This window comes from Scyliorhinus canicula, chromosome 3 (genome assembly GCF_902713615.1).
Source record: "Scyliorhinus canicula chromosome 3, sScyCan1.1, whole genome shotgun sequence".
Lineage (NCBI taxonomy): Eukaryota > Metazoa > Chordata > Chondrichthyes > Carcharhiniformes > Scyliorhinidae > Scyliorhinus > Scyliorhinus canicula.
This window is the reverse complement of record NC_052148.1, coordinates 167961087-167986678: the sequence shown is the minus strand read 5'-3', so window position 1 is coordinate 167986678 and position 25592 is coordinate 167961087. Positions and strand designations below refer to the sequence as shown.

The window sequence follows — 25592 nt, the reverse complement described above, 5'->3', positions numbered from 1 at the left end:
AATATATTCATAAATCACTCTGCAACATACCAACACATTGTTACTTCATTTGTCTGTTACCTGCCCTATTTAATCTATCCTGAATGATAATTGTACATGGTGGATTTTTAAAAAAATCAGAGTTCATGTTGAATGACAAAACATAAAGAAAAATCTGAGTTTTTATTTTGTCCTTGTACTAAGAAGATTGAGTCTTTGAACTTCATTGAAGACGCTGTTCAAGAAACTTGTGCCACTTTTTTCAGTAAATATTTTAATTAACACTGCATTTAAAAATGAGCATTTCTGAAAAAACCACTGCTTTGGAGACATGAATATTAGGCACATGATGGAGAATATTGTCAATTTGTTGGGCTTTGTAGATGTTCTAAGGGATTCCTTGTGATGTAATGTTTTTTGGTATGCTATTGTTTGTTTGTAACCATGGTAGCACAGTGGTTAGCACAATTGCTTCGCAGCACCAGGGTCCCAGGTTCGATTCCCGGCTTGGGTCACTGTCTGTGCGGCGTCTGCACATTCTCCCCGTGTGTGCGTGGGTTTCCTCCGGGTGCTCCGGTTTCCTCCCACAGTCCAAAAGTGTGCAGATTAGGTGGATTGGCCATGCTAAATTGCCCATAGTGTCCAAAATTGCCCTTAGTGTTGGGTGGAGTTACTGGGTTATGGGGATAAGGTGGAGGTGTGGACCTTGGTTAGGGTGCTCTTTCCAAGAGCCGGTGCAGACTGGATGGGCCGAATGGTCTCCTTCTGCACTGTAAATTTTATGATTCTATGATCTCTCACCCAGGACTAGGAGGATAACTAACTAATTGTTTATATTTTGTCATGGAACACTTTCGTTCGAATTTTAGTAAATGGTTTGCGCTTGTTTTAAAAGTCCCAAAAGAAGCCATCTGTTTTCCTGTCAACAAACTAATCTAAAGACAAAGCTATTGGGTGCAATTTAGTGGCCTTGTTACGCTTGAGTGAGAGCATGATGATGCCAGTGAAAAGTGGAAGAGGCCAAAAGCGAGAACCACGCCGGGCGTCAAACCATTTGCGATGCAACCGGCCAGCTCCCATAGGCAAAATCGGGATCCCGCCGTAGCGCGGTGAGAAATCAATAATCACCACTTAAGCCTTATTTCCGTACAATTAATATGGGAGTTGCCCCATATCCAACAGCCTTCCCAGCAAGTGGTCACGCTGGCACCGATTAGTACTCCTTTTAAAAACGTGAACCTGGCAGAGGGCTCCTGTGGGGAGTCGGGGAGGTGAGTAGCCACCTTCGCTCACAGGCAAAAAAGCCCACGGTCACTGGGCTTGCTGCCTCTGCGCTCAGTTGGGGGTGGGGTCTATCCTCGGTGGGCGTGGTCCGCCATGGGGGGTGGGGATATTGGAGCTGGGGATGTGAGCACCGTGCATGGCACCACCATGCCAACCTGGGGGGGGCATCGTGCGTGGCTCCACCATGCCAACCCCTGAATAGTGTGTATCCGTTCCAGGGACAACCTGAATCCCTGCCTGTCTGCCCCACCAACCACCCATAACCCACACTGACCACGGAGGCCTCTGGTCATGTGGCTGAAGGCTATTGCTAATAGAGAATTGGCAATCGTAGTTACGTGAGCACTTGATCCATCTCGAGTGGATTCGCACATCCCAACTGGATTCCCGTGGGTGGATGTGGCAAGTAGCATGTGGGGGTTATTGCCTAGCATCCCAATCAGATTGTGATGCCTGGACACTGTGCTTGAACACTGCGGGAGGCAACACCACAGATGCAGGAGCCACCATCTGAACTCCGAGGCTGGAGCCCAGCCCCAGTGACATGTCTGTGGTCGGAGGATGGGTGAGTGTAACAGGGAAGGGACCAGCGCCGGTCCAGGTAACATTATGTGCAGGTCTCCGGGGTAATGCATCTTGGGTCCCGGTGAGTGGGGGCCCCCCTGCTGTGGCTAGTTGTGCATGAGCAGGGTGTTTTGGGTGTGTATGGAGAGAATCAATGGGGAAACAGAGGGTCTCGGGGTGGGAATCAGCGCTGTTTGTCAGTCTCACACCCTCTCCCAATTCCTTGCAGGCATTGAACGTTTGGACGATATTTTGAAATGAAATGAAAATCGCTTATTGTCACAAGTAGGCTTCAAATGAACTTACTGTGAAAAGCCCCGAGTCGTCATATTCCAGCGCCTGTTCGGGGAGGCTGGTACGGGAATTGAACCGTGCTGCTGGCCTGCCTTGGTCTGCTTTCAAAGCCAGCGATTTAGCCCTGTGCTGAACCAGCCCCCTTTGGACTGCGTGGAACTTGCCCTAGTGGTGCTGCTGCCAGACCAGGTGGCAGAGCAGCTTTGACCGAGACTTGAGGTTGCAGCCCATTTGCAGGACTCCACCTCACACCCAGAGGACGTCGCTGCCCATCAGGCCAGGGTTAGACCCAGAGTGCAGGCCCGCGACAGCCCAGGGTACAGCATCACTGGTCTTTCGAGCAAATGATAGACAGCGCGTGCCACTGGAGGATCCGCCTCAACAAGGAGGCGGTGTGCCACCTGAGCCGTGTCCTTGGAGGAGAAGGACACCCACTCTCTGTGGCTGCCAAGGTCACCTCAGCCCTGAACGTTTACGCACTGTGCTGGGAGGGGGCGGTGCCAGATGCAGTCTCATGTGGGGGTGCAGTGCCAACTTGCCCATGGCCCGGCTAGGTTGTTGATCATCCTGCGGCCGACCACCTGGTTGCCCTGAGGCTTACCCTCTGGGGAACAGGACATCTCTCCTGGCCTCAAGTGCCTCTAGGAGCCTCCCCAGATCTGCATCCTCGAATAGTGGGGCTGGTCATCTCTCTGCCATGGCTGCAAGCTGGGTGGGGGTGGGTGTGCAAGTCCAGTTTATGTGCTGCTCTAGGGAGGGTTTCCGGTGAATCGTCTGCCGAGCCTTGATTTGCGGTGTGAAGCCTGTGGGGGCCTCCTTAAGTGGACCAGTTAACGTTGGATTGTGGTGACTGTCTCGCTTGGCCGAGCACCACACTTTGCCAATTACCTTATATTGGAGTCTACTGCTTCTTAGTGCTCCCGAGCGGAGGTTGCCCTCGCTACCACACTTAGAAACCTTTTCCTTGAATCGCACCCATTGAGTCTGTTGTACATATAAGAACATAAGAACTAGGAGCAGGAGTAGGCCATCTGGCTCCTCGAGCCTGATCTTTTGTGGACTCAGCTCCACTTTCTGGCCCGAACACCATAACCCTTAATACCTTTTTTCTTTCAAAAACTATCTATCTTTACCTTAAAAACATTTAATGAAGGAGCCTCAACTGCTTCACTGGGCAAGGAATTCCATAGATTCACAACCCTTTGGGTGAAGAAGTTCCTCCTAAACTCAGTCCTAAATCTACTTCCCCTTATTTTGAGGCTATGCCCCCTAGTTCTGCTTTCACCCGCCAGTGGAAACAACCTGCCCGCATCTATCCTATCTATTCCCTTCATAATTTTAAATGTTTCTATAAGATCCCCCCTCATCCTTCTAAATTCCAACGAGTACAGTCCCAGTCTACTCAACCTCTCCTCGTAATCCAACCCCTTCAGCTCTGGGATTAACCTCGTGAATCTCCTCTGCACACCCTTGAGCGCCAGTATGTCTTTTCTCAGGTAAGGAGACCAAAACTGAACACAATACTCCAGGTGTGGCCTCACTAACACCGTATACAATTGCAGCATAACCTCCCTAGTCTTAAACTCCATCCCTCTAGCAATGAAGGACAACATTCCATTTGCCTTCTTAATCACCTGTTACACCTGTAAACCAACTTTCTGTGACTCATGCACTAGCACACCCAGGTCTCTCTGCACAGCAGCATGCCTTAATATTTTATTGTTTAAATAATAATCCCGTTTGCTGTTATTCCTACCAAAATGGATAACCTCACATTTGTCAACTTTGTATTCCATTTGCCAGACCCTAGCCCATTCACTTAACCTATCCAAATCCCTCTGCAGACTTGCAGTATCCTCTGCACTTTTCGCTTTACCACTCATCTTAGTGTCATCTGCAAACTTGGACACATTGCCCTTGGTCCCCAACTCTAAATCATCTATGTAGATTGTGAACAATTGTGGGCCCAACACGGATCCCTGAGGGACACCACTAGCTACTGATCGCCAACCAGAGAAGCACCCATTAATCCCCACTCTTTGCTTTCTATTAATTAACCAATCCTCTCTCCATGCTACTACTTTACCCTTAATGCCATGCATCTTTATCTTATGCAGCAGCCTTTTGTGTGGCACCTTGTCAAAAGCTTTCTGGAAATCCAGATATACCACATCCATTGGCTCCCCGTTATCTACTGCACTGGTAATGTCCTCAAAAAATTCCACTAAATTAGTTAGGCACGACCTGCCCTTTATGAACCCATGCTGCGTCTGCCCAATGGGACAATTTCTATCCAGATGCCTCACTATTTCTTCCTTGATGATAGATTCCAGCATCTTCCCTACTACCGACGTTAAGCTCACTGGCCTATAATTTCCTGCTCTCTGCCTACCTCCTTTTTTAAACAGTGGTGTCACGTTTGCTAATTTCCAATCCACTGGGACCACCCCAGAGTCTAGTGAATTTTGGTAAATCATCACTAGTGCATCTGCAATTTCCCTAGCCATCTCTTTTAGCACTCTGGGATGCATTCCATCAGGGCCAGGAGACTTGTCTATCTTTAGCCCCATTAGCTTGCCCATCACTACCTCCTTAGTGATAACAATCCTCTCAAGGTCATCACCTGTCATAACCTCATTTCTATCAGTCACTGGCATGTTATTTGTGTCTTCCACTGTGAAGACCGACCCAAAAAACCTGTTCAGTTCCTCATCTCCCATTATTAAAACTCCCTTCTCATCCTCTAGAGCAGTGCATCTCAAACTATCTGATGTGGCGGACCGGCAGTTTTTTTTTCAATGTGCCAGGGACCGGTAAGCGAAACAAGCCAATCCAGGATTACCGTCTCTTTCTTTTCTGGAAACACTCCAAGTACCGGCAGACGATGGCTCGAGTACCGGCACCGGTACTCGTACCACACTTTGAGAAGCACTGCTCTAAAGAACCAATATTTGCCTTAGCCACTCTTTGTTGCTTTATATATTTGTAAAAACCTTTGCTGTCTGTTTTTATATTCTGAGCAAGAGGCTAGCGATGTCATCATGTCTACCAGATAACTTATTCTGAGTAATTTTTAAAAAGATTTAAGTTGTAAACGTATGCTTTTCTTAAGAAATATTCTAAGTTGATCAGAAGGTTTTGGATAGGCTAACCTCTCACTCCTGGGGCTCCTTACTTGCCTGAAGTGCAGTCCTAGGGCTTAGGCTCGGGTAGTGCAGCAGTACCTTTTCTGACCACTACAGCACTGTGCTGGAAGGGCTGCAGAGCTGTTGGCCAATCCAAGAGCTCTCCATACCAGGCTTCCATCTAAGAGTGGATGGAAGTCCCTCCAGCTGCCAATCAACGCTCAATGGGCGTAAAATGGCAGCGGACCTGTTCGAGTTGGGAGGTGTTCTTCGCCGATTCTCAGGATGGTGGGTGCTGAATGCTCGCCATTCTGAAAACTCAGGCCAAGGAAATTGTGCTAAACCTGTATGAAACACTGGTTCTGCCTCAACCGGAGAATTGCATCCAGTTTCGGGTGCCACTCTTCAAGAATGATGTGAAGGTGTTTGGGAGAGAATGCAGAAAAGATTCACGAGAATGGTTTCACAGGGATGAGTAACTTGGGGCGCGATTCTCCGCAATGGCGGAGAATCGGGAGGCTGCCGTCTGAAGAGGCCGTCACCCACGGCAGCCTCTGCCGCGCCCCCTCCCGGGACCCGATTTCTCTCCCCCCCCCCCCCCCCCCCCACCCCAAAATCGGGGCTAAGAGCGGGGCCCCGGGCGTCTCGGCGGCGGGGCCTTGACGACTGTCGTCTCTAATGACGTCAGCCGCACATGCGCAGGTTGGACACTCTTTTTCTTCTGCCTTGCCATGGTCGTCACCATGGCGGAGGCGGAAGAGACCCCCTCCCTGCGCATGCGCCGGGATGACGTGGCGGCTTGATCTTGCGGGGCGGCGGAGGGAAAATAGTGCGTCCCTTTTGGACGCAAGGCCTGCGATGGGTGGGCACCGATTGTGGCCTTTGCCCTCCTTGGCACGGCCGTGGTACTGCCTTGCCAATCGGGCGCCTAGAAGCCCCAAATGGGCTTCTGCTGCCCGTTTTACGATGGTGGCGACCAGGTATGGTTGCCGCCGTCGTGAAAAGGTCGTAAACGGACGGCCTCTTGGCCCATCGGCATTGGAGAATCACCGTGAAAAACGGCGAGCGGAGATCCGGGGCGCGGGGCGAGCGTGGGGGGGTGGAGAATAGCGGGGGGTCGCAAAAAATGTTGGGAGGCTCTCCCACTATTCTCTCAAGCGTCGTGGGGAGCGGAGAATTCCGCCCTTAAGTTCTGAAGATATTTTGGAGAAGTTATGACTGTTCTCCTTGAAGAAGAGAACGTTGGGAGGAGGTTTGATAGAGATATTCAAGGTCATGATGGGTCTGGAGAGAGTAGCTAGGGAGCACTAAGAAGCAGTGGACTCCGATATAAGGTAATTGGCAAAATAAACTGGCAATTTTGTTCAGATTGCGAGTGATCAGTATCTGGAATGCACTGCCTTAGAATGTGGTGGAGGCAGGTTAAATCAGGAGGGAATTGGATTATTATTTGAAAAGGAAGAATGTGCAGGGCTGCGGGGGGAATTGGGGGAGTGACTCTAGCTGAATTGCTTATTCCAAGAGCCACCACAGACATGACAGGAATGGTTGCTTTCTGTGCCATTTGGATTTAATGAGTATAAAATGTAACCTTACAGTTCACCACTCAGGCAAGTACAGTAAATCTGCCCCTATAAATTGAAAAACTTGGTGTAAGTCTATCAGCCTTTATTTTAAAATGTTTATTTCAACTTTGGCTTTCAAACTGCAGAGTTGAACTCTTCTGAAACAGTTGAGGGAAATTTTCTTTCATACTAATCTGTAATCTTAAAATACCGATTTTTGTGGATTGTTTCAAATGCAGAATTTTACAAGGCAGTTACATTTTAAACTAGCTCCTTTACGTTAAAGTAAAGCAGAATATTCTGGATAGAATACCAAACCTCTGCCCAGAGACAAGCTCGTGATCTGACTGTCACGGGAAACTCCAACTTATGAAAAAAAAAAATCGAGATGATTTTCACACCACGACACAAAAGGGACAACTCTTTTCTGGATACAGAGACACCAAGAGAGACAGTGTAGCTGTTGTGAAAAGCAATGAGATGTGGTTGTGTTAGCAGCCAAGCAGGATGCTGGTGAGAACTGGTCCTTTGTTCAAAACTAAGATGATGCAACCGACAGGATGTTTGGGAATATAAAGAACAAGGGGCGGGATTCTCTGACCCCCCGCCGGGTCGGAGAATCGCCCGGGGCCGGCGTCAATCCCGTCTCCGCCGTGTCCTGAATTCTCCGCCACCCAAGATTCAGCAGGGGTGGGAATCGTGCCGCGCGGGTCGGTGGGCCCCCCGCGGTGATTCTCCGGCCTGCGATGGGCCGAAGTCCCGTCGCTAACAAGCCTCTCCCGCTGGCATGGATTAAACCACCTCTCTCTTACCGGCGGGATTGGCAGCGCGTGCGAGCGCCGGGGTCCTGGGGGGGGGGGGGGGGGCGGGGGGCTGCGGGGCGATCTGACTCCGGGGGATCCCCCACGATGGCTGGCCCGCGATCGGGACCCACTGATTGACGGGCGGGCCTGTGCCATGGGGGCACTCTTTTTCTTCCGCCTCGCCATGGTCTTCACCATGGCGGAGGCGAAAGAGACCCCCTCCCCTGCGCATGCGCCGGGATGACATCAGCAGCTGCTGACGCTCCGGCGCATGCGTGGACTTACGCCGGCCAGCGAAGTCCTTTCGGCCCTGGCTGGCGTGGTGCCAAAGGCTGTTCACGCCAGCCGGCAGAGCGGTAACCACTCCGGCGCGGGCCTAGCCCCTCAATGTGAGGGCTTGGCCCCTAAAGGTGCGGATTGGGGCGGCCCGCCGCCAGAGTGGTTCACGTCACTCCAACATGCCGGGACCCCCCGCCCCGCCGGGTAGGGGAGAATACCGGCCAAGGAGTCACCAAGCTGGACCTTGCCGACTGAAATCTATTTAATCGTGCAGAGTGGAATGATTTTCGAAGGACAATAGAAGGTTCAATCTGGCATCGTAGGGAGAGCCTACCAGAAAGCTGGGAGTATCTTTGGACGGGACCTTGTAATGCCAAACATCCACTAAAGTGTTGCACAGCAAAATAAGTTGTAAGACTTGCCTCTATTGCATTAGTGATGTGAAAATACATTTTATTTGGTTCAGTGCATCTGTTGAGTAGTGTTTGATTTGTGTTGCTTTAATTTTTGTTGCAAAGATTAAATTTTTCATTGGTCATAAGGAATTCATTTCTTTTTAAAAGTTATCAGTCTCTATGGGGATCGTAACAGGATTAAGGTTAGAAATATTGCACATGGTTAGGAATATTTTTTCAATTTTAAAACTCAAAGACAAATCAGCTTAAATTTGTCTCGGATTTAAATTTTTTGTTCCGCTGTTAGAAAAATCTGTTTATTTTCCTAAACTTAATAGCACTAAATTGAGCGCCGGTATAAAATTTGAAAAGACTGGGAATGACAGAAGGCCATGCCGCCCAAAACGCAGCTTCGCCGCGGTGCAGCATGGCTGATAGAAGCCGGGAGATCCCGCTCCCGGGACTTACCCGGCTTGCAACACCTCGTGAGATCTAATGCGATCTCATGAGATGTTGCGATGTTAATCCCGCTCATTGTGAGCTGGATCACCTTTTGGCAAATTTGCATATTAAAGCGAGGCCACTAGTCTCACTTTATTGTGCAGATTCCTGAGATACCCGAGACGTGGGAATAATCTCCCTCACTTCGGAGGTCTCGGGCGAGCATCGTTCTGTACTGGTCTCCACAAACTGGGACCAGATGGAATGGCAGTCATGGGGGTCCGCCAGGGTAGCACGGTAGCACAGTAGTTAACACAGTTGTTTCACAGCTCCAGGGTCCCAGCTTAGATTCCCGGCTTGGGTCACTGTCTGACTGTGTGGAGTCTGCACGTTCTCCTCGTGTGTGCGTGGGTTTCCTCCCGGGTGCTCCGGTTTCCTCTCTCAGTCCAAAGATGTGCAGGTTGGGTGGATTGGCCATGATAAATTGCCCGTTAGGGTCCAAAAAGGTTAGGTGGGGTGATTGGGTTACAGGGATAGGGTGGAGGTGTGGGCTTAAGTAGGGTGCTCTCGAGGGCAGCACGTGGCACAGTGGTTTGCATTGCTGCCTACGACGCTGAGGACCCGGGTTTGAATCACGGCCCTGGGTCACTGTCCGTGTGGAGTTTGCACATTCTCCCCGTGTCTGCGTGGGTTTCACCCCCACGACCCAAAGATGTGCAGGTTAGGTGGATTGGCCATGCTAAATTGCCTCTTAATTGGGGCGGAAAAAAATTTAAAATATAATTGGGTACTCTAAATTTATTTAAAAAAAGAAAGGAAAAAAAAGTAGGGTGCTCTCTCCAAGGGCCGGTGCAGACTCGATGGGCCGAATGGCCTCCTGCATTGTAAATTCTATAAGCACTAAGATGCATGTTCTTTGGGCAGGGAGGCACCATGGCACTACTGGTGCCACCTGGGTACCCTGGCACTGCCAGCCTGGCACCCTGTCGGTGCCAGTCTGCCACTGCCAAGGTGCCAAGCTGGCATTTTCTTGCACAGTGGCCATGGGGCTGGGGACCCTCCCATAGTATGTTGGTGCTTTGGGGGGGGGAGGGGATCGGGGATTGCTTTGGGGGTTCCAGAGACCTAAATATAGCACCCCAATCTCTCACTACATTGAGCACACGGAGCTCCTCAGTGCACAAAACGGGGCTATGTGTGGCCTTGGCCGCTCGGCCCCTGCTGAAGCCCCCTACCTCAGCTGGGTGCCGTTTTATAGAGTTGTGAGATATGTGGCTACACGCGCTTGCTATGGGACTTTGTTCCTATTTAGTTAAATCTCACCCTTTATTTTGTTTTTATGTGTTCTGTTAAAGGCCAAATAAAATGCAGATGACCGACTTTTGTCTCAGTGGTAACAATGTGTTTTCTGACCAGCATATTTCAGCAACGGAGATCATTTGGGAAACTGGATCATTTGATTCGCAAATTAAATATCTGAATTACCTTGCAAAATTCTTCCATAAAAAGAGGGAGCCCTGTATAGTGTGTGATATATGGAAACCACTTTGTTCAAATCCCTGAAATCTTGTGCCACAATTTGATCACAAGTTCAGTGCACTTGGTACAGACACAATGGTTACTTTGTCAGTGCTGTGCTGACGTATTGCTTGTGAGGTTTCTTCGAATGTTGCTTTTGTGGGAGTAAAATGGGTCTGTGTTTAGGACGAGGAGAAGGTCTGGCAGCACAAAAAAAGGATTTCAGAGAACAAGGACTGACCTCTGTGTATTCACTTTTCATCAGTGTACCCGAGCAATTTATTTAAGTGCACAGGTCCTTTACATTTTTTTTTGCCTGGCTGCCCATGCATGGTAGCCCAGAGACAAAACTTGCGCGCGGCCTACGCAGGAGGTTTCAGGTCATTGCGAACCTTGGAAGGAACACTGCCTAGTATCTTGTACTTTTGTTTAAAAGTATATATTTTTCAATGGGGTGAGGTACAAATAGATTCCAAGCTTGAATGGGGGATGAATAGAAGTGCTGTGGGAATAAACAGGAAGATGCTGGGGTAACTCCAATCAATGCTATTCATATTCATGAAACACTTAACACCACGTAAGAAAACAATAAAAATATTTTGGCTTTGGGCATCAGTCTTTCACATCACTCTGAATTTCCCTGTGCTTTTAAAATTAAATTAAGAGTACCCAATTATTTTTTTTCCAATTGAGGGGCAATCTAACGTGGCCAATCCACCTACCCTGCACATCTTTGGGTTGTGGGGACGAAACCCACGCAGACATGGGGAGAATGTGCAAACTCCACACGGACAGTGACACAGGGCCGGGATTGAACCTGGGTCCTCAGCGCTTTGAGGCAGCAGTGCTAACCACTGCACCACCGTGCCGCCCTCTCCCTGTGTTTTTTATAACTTGTTTATTTCCACCTTTTAGCACGTGATAATTTAGCAAGTCCACGTGGAAAAGAAAACTGCACATTTCTAAAGAAAAACGAGCACTTTTTATTTCAGGAAAATGTAACAGCAAAATGTTATGCCAATAAAGGGGGCAGCACGGTAGCATTGTGGATAGCACAATTGCTTCACAACTCCAGGGTCCCAGGTTCGATTCCGGCTTGGATCACTGTCTGTGCGGAGTCTGCACATCCTCCCCGTGTGTGCGTGGGTTTCCTCCGGGTGCTCCGGTTTCCTCCCACAGTCCAAAGATGTGCAGGTTAGGTGGATTGGCCATGATAAATTGCCCTTAGTGTCCAAAATTGCCCTTAGTGTTGGGTGGGGTTACTGGGTTATGGGGGTAGGGTGGAGGTGTTGACCTTGGCTAGGGTGCTCTTTCCAGGAGCCGGTCCAGACTCGATGGGCCGAATGGCCTCCTTCTGCACTGTAAATTCTATGTAAATTTCTATTCTATGTAAAGTCGGTTTTACTGCAAGATCGTAAGGTAGATGAAGTTGAGGAAGGCCATTCAGTCCATCTTAACTCCTTTCTGTACAAAGATTAGACAGACCTTCCCCCCGCACATCTAATAAAAACCCTTGATGTTGACAAAAGGCCTTTCAGCCAGTGATTTTTGTGCCAACTATTTTCTGGAGCAAGTGAAGTGTAATCTCACTGCCTTGCTCTCTCCTATACCCTTTTTCAAATATTTATCCAATTTCTTGAAGTATAATGTGACCTGTCCCTTTGTCAAAGCATTTCATGCTTCAACAATCTTCCTAATCTCTGCCATTGTTCCCTGTGATGATTTTATATCGATCACCCTTTCACAGTAATTTCCCAGCCATGGCAAAGAGTCCTTCCATATTCAATCTATCAAAGTCTTTCACATATCTATTTAATCTGCTCTGAGCTTTTTGGTTTTAGTGGAAATTGTCTCATAATCTCAAGTAATTTTCCAGTTTGGTTTGACTTCCTTTTGTGGGCAGGACATACTTGGGAATTTTTCCACATTGCTGGGTAGATGCCAGTGTTGTAGTTGTACTGGAACAGCTTGGCTAGGTGCACAGCTAGTTCTGGAGCACAAGTCTTCAGTACTATTGGTGGGATGTTGTCAGCGTCCATAGCCTTTGCAGTTTCCAGTGCCGTCAGCTGTTTCGTGATATCCCATGGAGTGCATCAAATTGGCTGAAGACTGACATCTGTGATGCTGGGGACCTCAGGAGGAGGCAGAGATCGATCATCCACTCAATACTCCCAGACGAAGATGGTTGCAAATGCTTCAGCCTTGATTTTTGCACTGATGTGCTGGGCCTCCCACCATCGAGGATGGGGATATTTGTGGCGCTTCCCCCTCCAGTTTGTTGTTTAGCTTTCCACCACCATTCACAGCTGGATGTGCCAGCATGGTTGCCGAGCTTAAATCATTAAAAAAATTATTTCATGAGTTGTGGCAGTTCCTGGCTAGGCCAGCATTCAATGTCCATCCTTAATTGCCCTTGAGAAGATGGTGGTGAGTAGCCTTCCTGAGCCACCTCAGCCTATGTGGTGTAGGTTCCCTGAGTGCTGTTAGGAAGGGCCTTCTAAGATTTTCACCCAGCAACAATGAAGGAACAACTATATAGTTTCCTCTGATCTGACTCATTGGTTGTGGGACAGCTTACATGTTGTCTCATGCTGCTTCTGCTGTTTGGCATACAAGTGGTCCTATGTTGTAGTTTCACAAGGCTGGTGTCATAAATCATAGAATTTACAGTGCAGAGGGAGGCAACTCGGCCCATCAAGTCTGCACTGGCCCTTGGAAAGAGCACTCTACCCAAGCCCACACCTCCACCCCATCCCCATAACCCAGTCACCCCACCGATCCTTTTTGGACATGAAGGGCAATTTAGCATGGCCAATCCACCTAACCTGCAAGCTTTGGACTGTGGGAGGAAACCAGAGCACCCGGAGGAAACCCACGCACACACGGGGAGAAAGTGTAAACTCCACACAGACAGTGACCCAAGCCGGGAATCGAATCTGGGACCCTGGAGCTGTGAAGCAACTGTGCTATGGAGGGTATCTTCAAGATGAATGGTTTGCTTGGTCATTTCAGAGGGCAGTTAAGAGTCAACTACATTGCTCTGGTCTGGCATCAAATGTCGGCTTACCTTTGGGTGGAAACTTCATATTTCCAAAAAGAACTTGATGTGACTGATCCACAATCAATGGACACGAAACGTGAGATCCACGCAAACACGGGCAGAATGTGCATTCTATGGGCAGCATGGTGGTTAGCATAAATGCTTCACAGCTCCAGGGTCCCAGGTTCGGTTCCCGGCTGGGTCACTGTCTGTGTGGAGTCTGCACGTCCTCCCAGTGTGTGCGTGGGTTTCCTCCGGGTGCTCCAGTTTCCTCCCACAGTCCAAAGATGTGCGGGTTAGGTGGATTGGCCATGCTAAATTGCCCATAGTGTCCTTAAAAGTAAGGTTGGGGGGGGTTGTTGGGTTACGGGTATAGGGTGGATACGTGGGTTTGAGTAGGGTGCTCATTGCTCGGCACAACATCGAGGGCCGAAGGGCCTGTTCTGTGCTGTACTGTTCTATGTTCTATGTAGGTGAAGTCCGAAACGAAAGGCTTTAATCAGCAAGAAGTGTGCCCGGCAGCAAACGTACAGAATTGGCCTAGCTGGGTGACACTGGTTCTTATACCCCGCCTCGTATGCGGAGCTACCTTCCTCTTAGCCAATAGGAATACAGAGAACACGATACTTGGGCCAATGGGCAGCGAGCCCTCTGCACCAATGGCAGCTCACACTCCCAGGTACCATAATACCCCTAGTTAGACTACCACAGTGGCATCACACAAGATTATTGCAAAATAAATTATAACTCATTGGGTTGGGGGTTATATATTAGCATTGGTTGTGGATTGGTTAATGGACAAAAATAGTAGGAAGACCCGGGTTCGATCCTGGGCCTGGGTCACTGTCCGTGTGGAGTTTGCATATTCTCCGCATGTCTGCGTGGGTCTCACCCCCACAACTCCAAGGATGTGCAGAGTAGGTGGATTGGACCTGCTAAATTGCCCCTTAATTGGAAAAAAATGAATTGGGTACTTTAAATTTATAAAAAAAAACAACAGCAGGAGTGAACAGGATCAGGGAACCAAGTGTAATGTATCCAGGTTTACTGATGCAAAATGGAAAAGTAGGGCGCAAGGAAAAATCAGAGAGGCTGCAAAGGGATGTAGACAAGTTTAAGTGCATGGGCATGAGCACGGGGAATTGAATATAACGTGGGAAAGTATGAGGGGCGGAATTATCCCCTCCCGCACGGATTCAGGAAGGCTGTCGTGAACTCGGCCGAGTTTCACGACGACCACGGAGGTCGCTCCTTGCACCTTATTCACCCCCACCCGGGAGGCTAGGAGCGGCGCTCTGTAAATCTCGGCTGCCAGGCCTTGAGTCAAGGCGGCGCGTCGAGAATGACGCGAAGGCGGCGCCTAACTGACGTCAGCCACGCATGCGCAGGTTGGCCGGCTCCAATCCGCGCATGCGCGGCATGACGTCACAACGGCTAACGGCTCAAACCCGCGCATGCGCGGTTGCCGTCTTCCCCTCCGCTTCCCCGCAAGACGCGGTGGCTTGATCTTGCAGGGTGGTGGAGGGGAAAGAGTGCGTCGCTTGGAGACTCCGGCCCGACGTTCGGTGGGCACCGATCACGGGCCAGTCCCCTCCCGAGCACGGAGGTGGTGCTCACTCCCCTCTCCGCCCCCCACAAACGAGCATTTGGCGCCCATGTTCACGACGGCAGCGACCAGGTGTGGTTGCCGCCGTCGTGAACCGGTCGGGAACGTCAGGCCGCTCGGCCCATCCGAGCTGGAGAATCGGCGGTCGCCGTGAAAAACGGCGAGCGCCGATTAATCCGAGCGGGGGGTGGGAGGATCGCGGGGGGCAGGGGGGCGTGTTGTGAGTCGCCCGGCCCTCCCGCGATTCTCCCACCCGGCGTGGGGAGCGGAGAATCGCGCCCGAGGTTTTGCTTCTTGGAAAGAAAAATAGAAAAGCAGATATGTTTTCAATGCTAAGAGAATAAGGAATGTTGGTGTTTATTGGGTCCCAGGTTTGCTTATACATGAATCGTAGAAACATGCAGGCGCAACACACAATTTGGAAAGCAAATGTTATGTTAGTCTCTGTTAGAAAAAGAATGAGGTGCAAGAATAAAGAAGTCTTCCTATAATTGCACAACCCTTGGTGAGACCACACCTGGCGTACCTGTGTATAGTTTTGGTCTGCTCCCCTGAAGAAAATAGCCTGATGTCTTGTTTTTATGAAGCACGATGTCCGGCAGCAGTGCTGTGAATTAACTTTATTAATAACACATTTTTACACAACTGCATCATCTGCACCCTTGTTACAGCTTTCTTTAATGTGTGCTATCTGACCTTCGACCCCCAGGTCAGGCGAACCCCACATAGTACAGAGTGTACCGTATTGTATCTAATACTGGGAGTCCCAGAACCACAATCATTAATGTTGTGATACCCTGGAGGGAATGCAACAAAAGTTCACGTGACTGATGCCTGGAATGAGAGGAAGATTTAGTAGAAGGGGCCTGTATTCTCTGAAATTGAGAAAAATGAGAGGTGATCTCACTGAAAGATTGACATTCTCGAGGGGCTTTCCCTCTGGCTGGTGAGTCTAGAACTAGTGGGGACAGCCTTGGAAAAAGGTGGGTGGGTTTAGGACTGGAATGAGGAGAAATTTCTTCATTCAGCAGATTGTGAACCTTTGGAATTCTCTATCCAGATTGCTGTGGAAGCTCAGTTGTTGGATATGTTCATGACTGTGATTGATAGATTTTTGGATGCTCACAAAATTAGGAATATGGGAATATTCCGGGGAGTTAGAGTTGGGGTACGATCGGCTATTTTTAACCGTCTAAACTGGCTTAAAGAGCTGAATGACGTTTCCTGCACCTATTTCTTGTATTCTCATTTACCTTCTGCTTGATTCCAAAATCTTGTACAAGGGCTAGAATGTTTGGAACTGAGACATTCAATGCTTAAAGTGAGCATTAATCTGAGGTATTTCTATTTCAACTGTTAATATGGCCATCATCACCTCTGTTTTAAGTAGATATCAACGATGAACCTAAGCAGACTGGTTGAGTCACTGTGAGCTTTTGTGTATTTTTTTAAAATCCCTAAATATATTTCTCCTTTATTATTTTACTGATTCGTCCAAGATAATAATAATCGCTTATTGTCACAAGTAGGCTTCAATGAAGTTACTGTGAAAAGCCCCTAGTCGCCACATTCCGGCACCTGTTCGGGGAGGCCAGTACGGGAATTGAACCCGCGCTGCTGGCATTGTTCTGCATTACAAGACAGCTGTTTAGCCCACTGTGCTAAACCAGCCCCTAAAGAATATAACTTGGAGAATTAACTGAGTTTTTGCATGTTTAAAAAGCATTTGTTTTAATATATTTTAGGTGAAACTGGTATCGGTAAATCAACGTTAATGGACACATTGTTCAACACTAAATTTGAAAGTATACAAGCATCCCACACCGAACCTGGTGTCCGGTTAAAATCAAGCAGCTATGAACTACAAGAGAGTAATGTACGACTAAAGCTGACCATTGTAGATACAATAGGATTTGGAGACCAGATAAACAAGGAAGACAGGTAATTTTTAAAGTATTATTTTTATTGAAAATGCAGCATTAAAACTCTGCTCCCGTAGTTTGTTGATGGTTCTATTGATGCGGACACCCTTCCAGTACCTTACTCAGTAATTATTTGTGTGTGAATTTATTTTGTGTCTCCTGGTGTACAGTGGTATCAGATGTTTACCTATCACAACTTTCCACTGGTGCCACTGGAGAGTAATCTGGAATGAAGCCAGTAGCAGGACTTTGTATCTGGATTTTTTCATTCACCAACCATCCTCTCTCAAATGCTTTCCTCCCTCCATCTTGCGTGCTCTCACTATTCCCTGCCTCTGATTCTCATTATCTCTACCCTCTCTCTTGCTATCTCCCCCCACCTCTCTTTATCTGCTAGCTCCCTTGTGATCCCTCTCTCACTAACCATCCCGTCTCTCTTATTAATCCCGTTCACTCGCTATCCCATTCTTTGCCACCCACTTATTCCTCCTCTCTCACTTGCCTTCCTCCTCCTCTTGCTCACTGTCCTCCCTATCTCCCCCCCCCCCCCCCCCCCCCCCCCCTCCAAACCTAGCCTTGTTGGCAGACCTTCCCCTCTCCCCCAGCCTCTCGCTGGCTGTTCTCCATCTTGCAGTTGCTCCAGTCAAGCTGGGTGGCAACCTTTTTTTAAAAAAAAGAATGCAGCAGACCGTTTCTTCGCCATGGCTCAAGCCAGTTTATATGTTTAACTTTGTCAATTTTCCAGGTAATATCTACATTTTACTTCATGAATGTTTTCCTATGCTTCTAAATAACATGCCCATTGTTTGCATTCCAGCTACAAACCGATTGTTGAATACATTGATGCACAGTTTGAATCCTACCTCCAAGAAGAATTGAAAATCAGGCGTGCCTTCTACAATTATCCTGACTCAAGAATTCACACCTGCCTGTACTTCATTGCACCCACAGGACATTCACTGAAATCCCTCGATCTTGTGACAATGAAAAAATTAGACAGCAAGGTAATTGTCTATTTTTCCCTCTTAACAATGTGTTGTCAAATCTCTAAACTAGATGCTAAACAAGAAACAAGGGGCTGTTTAGCACACTGGGCTAAATCGCTGGCTTTGAAAGCAGACCAAGCAGGCCAGCAGCACGGTTCGATTCCCGTAACAGCCTCCCCGAACAGGCGCCGGAATGTGGTGACTAGGGGCTTTTCACAGTAACTTCATTGACGTCTACTCGTGACAATAAGCGATTGATACTTTGATAGTATGGAGGATTGTTTACATTTTTAAAGTCACTGTTGAACTGACCTCTTTTTTAAAAAAATGCATTTTATTCCAAACGCATATAAAAGGTTACAACACATAAACAATTCGGGAAACAAGCTTCCCAACAAATGACTACCGTACTTTCCGGACTATAAAGCGCACCTGACTATAAGCCGCACCCACTGATTTTGAAATTTTTTTTTATTTTGAACATAAATAAGCCGCACACGTATATAAGCCGCAGGTGCTTACCGGTACATTGAAACAAATGAGCTTTACACAGGCTTTAACGAAATACGGCTTGTAACAAAAATAAAAAATTAGCGGTAAAGAAAAGAAAGCGGGAAAAATCCATAAATAAGCCGCGTCGTTGTATAAGCCGCGAGGTTCGAAACGTGTGAAATAAGTCGCGGCTTATAGTCCGGAAAGTACGGTATACAGTTTGTACAAATTCCCACCGTGCCTCGAAACTCTCCACTGAACCCCATGATTTGTATTTTATTTTTTCCAGCCAAAGGAAATCACACGGTTCACCCAGCCAAGCCGCTACCCCCAGTGGCGTTGCTGACCGCCACTCCAAGAAAATTGGCGAGACAAAGGCCACAACAGTGGCCTTCCTCCCCTCCATCAGCTCAGGCTTTTCCGATATCCCAAATATCGCCACCAAAGGGTCCGGCTCCACCTCCTCCCCCGACTATCCTTCCTAGGGGCGCAAACACTCCCGCCAACCTTTCGCAGCTTCAGAACATGATTGTGTGATTTGCTGGTCCCAGCCCACACCTCTCACACTCATCTGCCACCCCCTGGAAGAACCCACTCATTCTTGCCCGAGTCATATGTACCCTATGTACGACCTTGAGCTGTAGCAGGCTCGTTCTTGCGCACGAGGAGGTTGCCTTTACTCTTCGCCATGCCTCACTCCATGCTCCCCAATTTATCTCCCCTCCCAGCTCCCCTTCCCATTTTTCCGTAATCTTCACCACCCGCTCACCTCCCTACTCTCTCAGTCACCTGTATATATATCCAATTTTACCCTCCTCTTCCGCATCCGAAAGCAACACTCGCTCCAGCAGGGTGTAGTTCAACAACCTAGGGAACTTTATCCAAACCTTCCGTGCAAAGCCCCTTACCTGCAGGTACCTAAACTCACTCCCTCTCGGGTGCTCTACCCTTTCACTCAATTCCACCAGACTGGCGAACCCTTCCTCCAGATACAAATCCCTCATCTTGACCAGCCCCACTTCTCTCCACCTCCTATACATCCACCCCCCACGCTCAAACCCATGATTCTCACACAACAGTGTTAACACCGACATCCCCTCCAACCTAAAATGCCTCCTCAACTGGTTCCAGATCTTCAACGTGGACTGCACCACCGGGCTCCCTGAGTACCTGCTCAGCACCATTGGCAACACTGCCGTCGCCATAGCCCTTAAGCTGGACCCCTTAAAGGATTCCTCCACCATCCTTAATCATTCTACCCCCTCTACTGCTGACCATCGCACCACCCTTTCCACATTCGCCACCCAATTGTAATGAAGCAGGTACGGCAACAATAACCCTTCCTGCTGCTCTGCCTCTGTAGGGTCCTCCTGACCCGTGGCACCTTCCCCACCCATACAAAGTCCAAATTAATTGTGTCCAGTTTTTGGAAAAACGGCCTTCGGAGCAAAGACGAACAGGAACCTCGGCAGAATGTACATCTTTACCACTTGGACCCTCCCCGCCAAAGCCAATTGAAACATATCCCACCTCCTGCGATCCTCCCAGGCTTTCTCCACCAGCTTTGTTAAATTCCACTTGTGAAGCATTGCCCATTCCCTCTTGCTTTGCCCTGCTGGTTAATCTCCCATTGATTACAATGAGTTATTTTGCAGCAGCGGTCTGAAGCCTTTTGCTCAGCTAAAGAGATGTGTAGGTTAGGTGGATTGGTCTTGCTAAAGTTGCCCATTAGTGTCCAAAGATGTGCAGGTTAGCTGGGGTTACAGGGATAGGGCGGGGGAGTGAGCCTAGGTAGGGTGCTCTTTCAGAGGATCGGTGCAGACTCGATGGGCCAAATGGCCTCCTGCACTGTCCGTATTCTATGGAGAATGGTTGTTGGGACCCCCCTCGGCAGAGGTCTGGAGGCATCAGAACGAATGTCTAAAACCCACGCGAAATGCAGTCGCAATTTGCTGATAAAAGTGCTGTCTTGCTCTGCTGACTGAACCAATGCCCCATTATCAACATTGTTCCCATGGGGAAATCCATTCCAACTTTTGTTTCAAATGTTTACACGATTTCCAGCAACCAATTGTGTCCCACTTCCGAGGATGCTTATAGTCCATTTGCTCCAGTTGTTCAGTTGGCAGTTAGGAAGGCAAAAGCAATGTAAGCATTCATACCGAGAGGGATACAACACAAGAGCAGGGATGTACTGCTGAGGCTGTATAATATTGTGATCAGTTTTGGGCCCTGCATCTAAGGAAGGACGTGCTGGCCTTGGAGACGGTCCAGAGGAGGTTCACAAGAATGATCCCTGGAATGAAGGACTTGTCATATGAGGAGCAGTTGAGGACTCTGGGTCTTTACCCGATGGTGTTCAGGAGGATGAGGGGTGGATCTAAGTGAAACCCGAGAGTACTGAGAGACCTAGATAGAGTGGACGTGGAGAGGATGTTCCTCCCAGTAGAGAAACTAGAACCCAAAGGCATAGCCTCAAACTGCAGGGACGATCCTTTAAAACAGAGATGAGGAATTTCTTCAGCCAGAGGGTGATAAATCTGTGGAACTCATTGCTGCAGAAGGCTGTGGAGGGAGTGTCTAAGATTCATCAGGACAAATGCAAGAATGCCAAATTTCAAAGGGAAAAGCAATTTATACCGTGTGAGAAAAGGGGTGCTGGAAGGAGGAATTTAGAGATAGACTATTTTCTAAGTGGGGAAATACTTAGGAAATCAGAAGCACAAAGGGACTTGGGAGTCCTTGTTCACGATTCACTTCAGGTTAACGTGAAGGTTCAGTCGGCAGTTAAGAAGGCAAATGCAATGTTAGCATTCATGTTGAGAGGGCTAGAATATAAGAGCAGGGATGTACTTCTGACGCTGTATAAGGCTCTGGTCAGACCCATTTTGGAGTATTGTTAGCAGTTTTGGGCCCCATATCTAAGGAAGGATGTGCTGGCCTTGGAAAGGGTCCAGAGGAGGTTCACAAGAATGATCCCTGGAATGAACAGCTTGTCGTAAGAGAACTCTGGGTCAGTACTCATTGGAGTTTAGAAGGGTGAGGGGGGATCTTATGGAAACTTACAGGATACTGTGAGGCCTGGATAGAGCGGACGTGGAGAGGATGTTTCCACTTGTAGGAAAAACTAGAACCAGAGGACACCATCTCAGACTAAAAGGACGATCCTTTAACAGAGAAATGAGGAGGAATTTCTTTAGCCAGAGGGTGGTCAGCTGTGGAGGCCAAAACACTGAGTGTCTTTAAGACCGAGATAGATAGGTTCATGATTAATAAGGGGATCAGGGGTTATGGAGAGAAGGCAGGGGAATGGGGATGAGAAAAATATCAGCAGTGATTGAATGGCGGAGCAGACCCGATGGGCTGAGTGGCCTAATTCTGCTCCTATATCTAACAATAATAACCTTTTATTGTCACAAGTATAATGTTACTGCGAAAAGCCCCAAGTCGCCACATTCCAGCGCCTGTTTGGGTGCACAGAGGGAGAATTCAGAATTCTCAGCTGTTACGGGAATTGAACCCGCGCTGCTGGCCTTGTTTTGTATCGCAAACCAGCTGTCTAGCCCACTGAGCTAAACCAGCCCCTTAGGGTCTTCTCTCTCTCTCTTTTAAATCCTCCCTTTTTGACCAAGCTTTTAGTCATTTGTTTTATTATCATCTGCTGTGTCTCATTGTCCAAGTTTGTTTGATAATGACCATGTTGGGTTCATTTACTGCATTAAAGCTCCATATAAATCTGTAAATTACATTTCTTCTCTGATATCAGTGTGGATATGGTTCAGTGACCCATCGTAGAAATCCTTGCGGCAACTATTTGTTTCCAACTCCGATAGCAACAAAATTTAGCAGAACAGTTTTCACTGTTTGTCTGTTGGAAACAAATGTTTTATTCCACAATTTCAAATTATCTGTATTCAGAGATTTTGTCATCCTGACTGAAGCTGTAGCAGCTTCTATGTCATTGGTAAGAAGTTTGTGACTCTTTGAAGACTGTCAAACATGAACAGTTTAAGAGAAAGGGTGCTACAGATCTGTACCCTTGGGCCAGCTGGTTGGGAGTTCGGTCGAACTTTACAAGCCTCACGCCTCCAATCTCAGCTTTTTTTTCAAACGTTTCTATTACCACTCCCTCTTCCGTTTGAAAAAGACAAGTTCAACCAGTTTATTACTGGGTGAAGCAAATGCTGAGTTTATTAGCTGCAGAATTTCAGAATTTATTTTTCAACGAAACAATCATTAATACCCTGGTTCACGGTTTGACAACTTCTGGGAAAATGTCCAGCTCTTTAACTTCTCAGCTATTCACATAGCCTTCAAGGTCTTAAACCTTTTTAGCCCACTCACACAGTTGCTCTAAGCTCCTGCATCAGTTAGCTCATCATCTTCAGCCTCCAGCGGTGGGTACAGGGAGTTATCGTCCCCCATACCTTTGTTTGTTCAAAAAAGGCATGATGTCTCGGCATACATATTCATAGTCTAGCAACCATGTCAACTACAGAGCCCAATTGATAATCTGTAGTGAACTCCAATTGGTTTGTAGCTGCTCCTGTAATATCGTTATTGTAAATAAATATTGGTGTGGTGACGGAACTCCTGCCTCCCGTGGATTACTACAGTGGCGACGAGGTAAACTACGAATTTTGCGGAGACCAGCTGCCGCACTCGGAGGGTAAGCCTTGCCATTTTAAAAATGCCATTTTTTGGGAGGTTAGAGGCATTCGACCCGGCTATTGAGGACTGGTCCCAGTATGTGGAGAGAATGTGTTACTTCTTCCGGGCAAATTACATACTGACGGATGAAAGGAGACGGCTTATCCTGCTGTCGGCGTGCGGACCCTCCGCTTTCACCATTATACGTAGTCTGACTTATCCCGATGCGCCGGACACGAAAACGTTCCAAGAAGTAACGGAATTGGTGAAAGAGCACTACGACCCAAAACCACCCCTCATTTTGCGTAGGTGCCGATTCTACACAGCGAAGCGGGAAGACAGGGAGTCAGTCACAAATTTCTTGACCCGCCTGAGAAGGCTGGCGGAAAAATGTGAGTTCGGCCCGACGCTAAATGAAATGCTTAGGGACCGGTTAGTGTGTGGTATAAATGACCTCACAATACAGAAACGCCTGTTGGCGGAAATGGAGCTAGACTGCAGGCAGGCGTTACAGCTCACACTGTCCCTAGAAAAGGCAGCAAGTGCGGCGCAGGAACTACAGGGCACGCCAATGGAGGTAGATACCTGTGAGAGGGACTACCACAACGGGTCCTGCTACCAGATAGCCGCTCTCAGGAAAAACCTGAGGAATAGAGGGAAAAAGGAAAACCCCAGAACTGCCCCCAAGTCTGCCAGGACTAACTGGAGACAGAGGGAAGTACCAGCTGAGGCTCCCCCAACAGAGAAGGACCGTTTCTGGCACCAGACAGAGTGGGGTAACAACGACCGAAACCCTAGAAGGAGGTGGCAAAAGAGGAATAGCAGGTGGGGACGCAGGGAAGTACACAACCTAGACGCCCCATCCTCCTCCGAAGGGGAACAATTATATAATATTACAACGAAGAAAGCAGAACCCATTAGGATTACCCCACGGGTGAACGGGCGGCCGACAATAATGGAAATAGACACGGGTGCAGCCATATCAGTAATGGGAGTGGCAGCATTTAGAAAAATCAAAGATGGACTCCAGCCACTAACCCTAACAAAAACATCAACAAAACTTAAAACCTACACGGGTGAACCCCTGGAAGTTCTAGGCACGACTCATGTACCTGTGGAATATGAGAAACAATTGCTCAGATTACCGTTGACGATAGTAGAGGGCTCCGGACCGAGCTTAATTGGACGGAACTGGCTGAAAGACCTAAAATTATATGGGATGAAAATTTTCCAGAGTGGAAGCGGGCAGTTGAGTGTAGTACTCCAAAAATACCCGGAGGTCTTCCAAGAAGGTTTGGGGGAAATCATAGGCGCCAAAGCAACTTTGCACGTAGACCCAGAAGCCCTTCTGAAATTTTGTAAGGCCAGGCCGGTACCTTTTGCATTAAGAAAGAAAGTAGATGACGAAATAGAAAGGTTACGGCACGACGGCATTATCAGACCAGTACAATTCTCGGAATGGGCAGCGCCGGTGGTACCAATTTGGAAGCCAGACGGCTCGATACGTCTCTGTGGAGATTTCAAACAGACAGTAAACAAATACGCACTGCTGGACAAATACCCAATCCCGAAAATAGACGACCTATATGCCAAATTGGCAGGTAGGCTTTTGTTCACGAAACTAGACATGAGCCACGCCTACCTGCAGTTAAAACTGGACAAGGGCTCCCAGAAGTTCGCTACGATGCAACACCCTGAAGGGCCTTTTTCGTTATACTAGGCTACCTTTTGGAGCGTCATCAGCCTGCGCTATATTCCAGCGTACGATGGAAAATATTCTGCAGGGACTACCGCAGGTGGCGATTTATTTGGACGATGTCTTAATCACGGGTAGGACAAACAGGGAACACTTAAGGAACCTGGAGGAAGTGCTCAGGCATTTTGCAAAGGCAGGCGTACGGCTAAAAAGGGAAAAATGTGTTTTTCTGGCCCCACAAGTGACGTACCTGGGATATAAAGTAGACGAGTCAGGCTTACAACCATTAGAAGACAGAGTAAGGGCAATAAAAGAAGCCCCAGCTCCCACCACGGTCCAGGAGTTACGATCATTTCTAGGGTTGGTAACCTATTATGGAAAATTTATTGAAAATAGGGCGTCCATCCTGGAACCCCTCCACCAGCTACTAAAAATGGGGCAAGAATGGAAATGGTCCACCCGCCAAAACCGAGCATTTAGGGACATTAAGGAACAGCTGTCATCCGAAAATGTCCTAGAGCATTATGACCCAAGGAAGGAGTTGGTGGTCACTTGTGATGCATCCCCATACGGGGTAGGAGCCGTTTTAGCCCATAGAGGAAGGAATGGGGAAGAACGGCCAATAGCCTATGCTGCGAGGACCTTGGCGATGGCTGAGAGGAAGTACGCCCAAATCGAGAAGGAAGGACTGGCGGTGATATTCGCAGTAAAAAAACTTCACCAGTATCTGTATGGGCGGAAATTCACCATAGTGACGGACCATAAGCCATTATTAGGGTTATTAAAAGAAGCCAAGTCAATACCCCCGATTGCATCAGCTAGAATCCAACGCTGGGCGTTGCTACTGGCGACATATAGATACGTTCTGGAGCACAGACCGGGAACGCGAGTAGCACGTGCAGATGCTTTGAGCAGACTTCCCCTCCCGGACACTCCGCCGCAAATACCAAAAG

General features: G+C 48.2%; 1 protein-coding gene across 6 annotated transcripts in view; it reads left to right on the top strand.

The window, feature by feature from the left end:
• The window catches only part of LOC119963102 (septin-11), a 124835-nt gene that overhangs the window by 55154 nt on the left and 44089 nt on the right, over positions 1-25592 (top strand). For all 6 annotated transcript variants that reach the window (XR_005460034.1, XR_005460033.1, XR_005460032.1 and 3 more), the window contains exons 3-4: positions 16639-16834; positions 17633-17819. Coding sequence is in view for 3 of the 6 variants with exons in the window: in XM_038791693.1 (XP_038647621.1) it covers positions 16639-16834; positions 17633-17819 (383 nt within the window). In the remaining 3 variants the exon portion in view is untranslated. The remainder of the gene's footprint in view (positions 1-16638; positions 16835-17632; positions 17820-25592) is intronic.